Raw genomic sequence first — 4,902 nt, forward strand, 5'->3', positions numbered from 1 at the left:
CCGACTAACTATACCACTCTTAATCTCTGATGTTTTTCTTTTATTCTTTGTGGTACGGCTGGTTGAAATCAGGACCTCTTGAGTTCTACTAATCTATATGTGCTCTTGTATGTGCTGGTGTACAGTGAACTATATCCCCAACCCCATTCCCAACTTTCTATTGTTTTCCTTTGAGGCATGATCTCTACGTATCTCTGGCTAGCCTGAAAATCAGTATGTAGACCAGGCTAGCCTCAAACTCTCAAGAGATTCACCTGCTTCTGCCTCCCGAGTGCTGGGAATAAAGACGTGTGCAACCATACCCAAGCCCTTTTACTTTCTGTGTGAAGAAAGGCTCTTAGTTAGCTGTCCAGGCAAGTCTTGAATTCACTGTGCAGTCCAGGCTGACCTGGACTTGTGGTCTTTCCGCTTTAGCCTGTCAAGTAGCAAGGATTGCAGGCCTGTACCACCATCCTTACCACTTCATTATAGTCCCCCGCATTGACCATGCTCAGGGGTTTCTGCTCCCTTCCCTTCGCATCTCTTCTTAAGAAGGCTACATCTGGGTTGGTGAGATGGCTCAGTGGTTAAGAGTACGGACTGTTTTTCCAGAGGTCATGAGTTCAAATCCCAGCAACCACATGGTGGCTCACAATCATCCTTAATGAGATCTGATGCCTTCTCCTGATGTGTCTGAGGACAGCTACAGTGTACTTACATATAATAATAAATAAATATTTTAAAAAAACAAAACAAAAAACGGGCGGTGGTGGCGCACGCTTTTAATCCCAGCATTTGGGAGGCAGAGACAGGTGGATTTCTGAGTTCAAGGCAAGCCTGGTCTACAGAATGAGTTCCAGGACAGCCAGGGCTACTCAGAGAAACCCTGTCTCAAAAAAAAAAAAAAAAAAAAAAAAAAAAGCCAACAACATCATAAGAAGGCCACATCTTCTCATTTTCATGCCTGCAGATTTCTGATGGCAGCATAGAAGGCCAGAATTAAAAAAAAAAATACTTATCACAGTTGAAAGGAATTTAAACAATGAGTAAATAATTTAAAGACTGCATCTGTAGTCTAGTTGGTAGAGTGCTTACTTAACATGCACAAAGCCCCGGGGGTCCACCCCTAGCTCTGTATAAATGACATGGTGTCTCGCAGCTTCCTCCCTTCCTCCCTCCCCTCCTTTCTCACTTTCTTTCTTCAGTGTCTCATGTATCTCAGGCTGGCCTCAAACTCTGCATAGCCAAGGATGACCTTGAACTTCTGATCCTTCTGTCTCTGCCTCCAGGTATAGGGGTTACCGGTGTGCCCTACCACAACTAGACGTGGGACCTGGGCCTTCCCATAGCTTGACTAACACTATACCAACTGAGATATACCACACCCTTCAGCATTGACATGTATCCTATTCCTGTATTCCAAAGCCATTCCAAATTCCTATTCCTAACACATAGGTGGTCTCACTCACTTATCCAGTGCTCCTCTCTCACTTGCTTGGGATGTGGGGACTAGCTAATTGACCCGTTTCTTTTCTCTCATTTCAGATTATGAGCGCAAGGAGGACAACTTAGAGCTTATGGTGCAACAGGTCTCTGATGCAGCTGACCCACACTGGGTGGCTGCAGAAAGCACAGAAAAGAACGATGTTCAGCGCCAAGAGTCTGCTGAAGTCAGTGACCTGAAAGACATGGTGCAGAAATGGCAGGTGAATCCCATTTCGGGGAATCCAAGGCAGAAAAGATCTCTGAGCTCAGGTCCGGATGTCAACCGGAAGCAGAAATCAAATGGCGAGCGAGGCCACAGATGCGCTGACTGTGGCAAGTTTTTCCTCCAAGCTTCAAACTTCATTCAGCACCGGAGGATCCACACAGGAGAGAAACCGTTTAAATGTGGGGAGTGTGGGAAAAGCTACAACCAGCGGGTTCACCTCACCCAGCACCAGAGAGTCCACACTGGCGAGAAGCCCTACAAGTGCCAGGTGTGCGGAAAAGCCTTCCGAGTGAGCTCCCATCTGGTGCAGCATCACAGCGTCCACAGCGGCGAGAGGCCGTATGGCTGTAACGAGTGTGGGAAGAGCTTTGGGCGACACTCGCACCTGATCGAGCATCTGAAGCGCCACTTGAGAGAGAAATCCCAAAGATGTACGTTTGGGGAGCACTTGTTCCAGGAGTGGCTAGGGATGGACGTTCACTTATTACCTTAGGATGGAGGAACAGAGGGGCGGGTGGTGCTCCCTTGTAGTTTAGCTGTCAGGAAGCAAGGACTAGAGGAGGAATGTGTCTTCAGAACGAGTCCGATGTACCTAGCTGTAGGCCAGCCAGAGTTACATAGTGAGGCCTGGCCTCAAACAACAACCAAACAAAAGCAAACGAAAAACAACAAACCTAGATGAGTTGTGGTAATGGGCAAAGATTATGGCTTATTTTATTCTTAATTTAAACTTAAATTTTAAAATATTAATTATTTCCTTCTCTTTGGAGATGGCATCTCATGTAGCCCAGACTGGCCTTAGATTATGTATAGTCTTAACACTGGAATTCTGATCCTCCTGCCTCCACCTTCTGAATGTTAGGATTGCTTTGTAGCCTGGGCTGGCCTCCAATTTGTAAGCCTCTTGTTTCAGGCTCCCAACTACCAGACTCTAGGAGGGAGTCACTACTCCTGCCTCTCGACCCCCTCCCCACCCCACTCAGTTTCTTCTGTATAGCCCAGGCAGGCTGGCCTTGAACTCATGTATTATAGGCTAGCCTCAAACCCAATATCCTCCTGCCTGGGCCCCACAGCTATTGGGGTTACAGGCAGGTACCCCACTCTTCCTGACCCAGTAAGTCTCTCCCTCTCCATTGCTATTGGCATTAGTACATCCATATGCCCCCTTTTGTTTTTCCTGTTACACCAGAGTTTTTGTTTGTTTTGTTTTTTTTGTTTTGGGTTTTTGTTTGTTTGTTTGGATTTGTTTTGTTTTGTTTTTCGAGACAGGGTTTCTCTGTGTAGCCCTGGCTGTCCTGGAACTCACTCTGTAGACCAGAAATGGCCTCGAACTCAGAAATCACCTGCCTCTGCCTCCCAAGTGCTGGGATTAAAGGTGTGTGCCACCACCGCCAGGAGGTTTTTTGTTTTTTGTTTTTGTTTTGTTTTGTTTTTTTGTTTTTGACAGCTTATTCTTCTGAAAAAGAGCTGATGAACTTTGTGTTTGACCCTCTTTTAGGCAGTGACAGAAGAAGTAAGAACTCTAAACTAAACAGTAAGCAAATTCCAGGACTTTCAGAAGCAGACATGGAACTATCGGGAGAAGTCCAAAGGAACGCTTGTCAGGCTGAAGGTCACAGTGAGGGCTGTGAACATCAGGATGGGGCAGGCGGACAGCAGGGGGTTGTCATGAAAGAAACCCTAGGACAATCCTCTTCAAAGAGAACAGACTGCGATGAATTCAGCTATGTCCACAAGAAGTCCTCTCCAGGAGAGAGGCCACACAAATGTAACGAATGCGGGAAAAGCTTCATCCAGAGCGCACACCTCATTCAGCATCGGCGAATCCATACTGGGGAGAAACCGTTCAGGTGTGAGGAGTGTGGGAAGAGCTACAACCAGCGTGTCCACCTCACTCAACATCACCGAGTTCACACGGGTGAGAAGCCCTACGCTTGTCATTTATGTGGGAAAGCCTTCCGAGTGAGGTCCCACCTCGTTCAGCACCAGAGTGTGCACAGTAGGGAGAGGCCCTTCAAGTGCACCGAGTGTGGCAAGGGATTCGGGAGGCGTTCGCATCTCGCCGGTCACCTCCGACTCCACTCTCGAGACAAGTCACACCAGTGCCACGAGTGTGGAGAAATCTTCTTCCAGTATGTCAGCCTCCTTGAACACCAAGTACTTCACGTGGGCCAGAAGAGCGAGAAGAACAGTGTCTGCGAAGAGGCCTACAGCTGGAATCTGACCGTAATCGAAGATAAGAAGCTGGAGTTACAAGAGCAGCCTTATCAGTGCGATTCCTGCGGGAAAGCCTTTAGTTACAGTTCCGACCTCATTCAGCATTACAGAACTCACTCTGCACAGAAACCCCAGAAATGCGACGCATGCAGGGACAGCGCCGCCCAGTGTCCGCACTTAAAACAGCAGCAGAAAAGCTGCCCCAGCGGAAAATCCCATCAGTGCAGTGAGTGTGGAAGGGGCTTCAGTCTGAAGTCTCATCTCAGTCAACATCAGAGAATCCACACTGGCGAGAGGCCCTTCCAGTGCAAAGAGTGTGGAATGAGCTTCAGTTGGAGCTGTAGCCTCTTCAAACATCTGCGGAGCCACGAGAGGACAGATCCCTAAGCACCGAGGCCCGCGGGGGTCTGTTGGGAAGCAGCCTGGCTTTAGAGAAGCCTTCCCTGGCTCTCATAAGGGTAACAATGTCTTAACCATCAGACTTACAGATAAGGGGGAACCCTGTTAGGTAGAGCTTAGCCTTCAGGGACACCGGAGCATCCCGAATGCTCCAATAGCATCTTTATGCTTGGAACCTCTGGCTAGGTGTGGTGGTGCTCACCTGTATGCCTCAGGAGGCAGAGGCAGACAAATATCTGGTTTACATAGCAAGTTCCAGGCCAGCCAGAGCTACATAGTGAGACCCCTGGGTGAGAGACAGAGAGAGAGAGACCAAGAGACAGACAGACACACCTGGGTCCTGTGGATGAAGGAAAGTCTTGCCATGGCATTGTTTATTTGAAACTCAGAGAAGTAACAGAGAAGAGTCATGAGTGCAGTAGAAATAAGCTTATTATAGTTACCACCTTGACAGCATAGCTATTCAGAGAGTTGTGCCTCGAAAGGAACTCTTCCACGTGATGCCCATCGGGGTACATCTCTGGAAACGACTGTCCCAACCACTAGAGTACTCCAGCTGTTGTTCCTGTCCTGAGTATTAAACCTTTTGAAAAGAA

General features: G+C 48.0%; 1 protein-coding gene across 4 annotated transcripts in view; it reads left to right on the top strand.

The window, feature by feature from the left end:
- Zkscan5 (zinc finger with KRAB and SCAN domains 5) overlaps nt 1-4,902 on the top strand; it is a 20,867-nt gene extending 15,965 nt beyond the window's left edge. For all 4 annotated transcript variants that reach the window (XM_031338724.1, XM_031338727.1, XM_031338725.1 and 1 more), the window contains 2 exons: nt 1,525-2,121; nt 3,189-4,902. In XM_031338724.1, coding sequence (XP_031194584.1) covers nt 1,525-2,121; nt 3,189-4,294 — 1,703 coding nt within the window. In that variant the 3' untranslated portion in view covers nt 4,295-4,902. The remainder of the gene's footprint in view (nt 1-1,524; nt 2,122-3,188) is intronic.

This window comes from Mastomys coucha, unplaced genomic scaffold, assembly GCF_008632895.1.
Source record: "Mastomys coucha isolate ucsf_1 unplaced genomic scaffold, UCSF_Mcou_1 pScaffold22, whole genome shotgun sequence".
Classification (NCBI taxonomy): domain Eukaryota; kingdom Metazoa; phylum Chordata; class Mammalia; order Rodentia; family Muridae; genus Mastomys; species Mastomys coucha.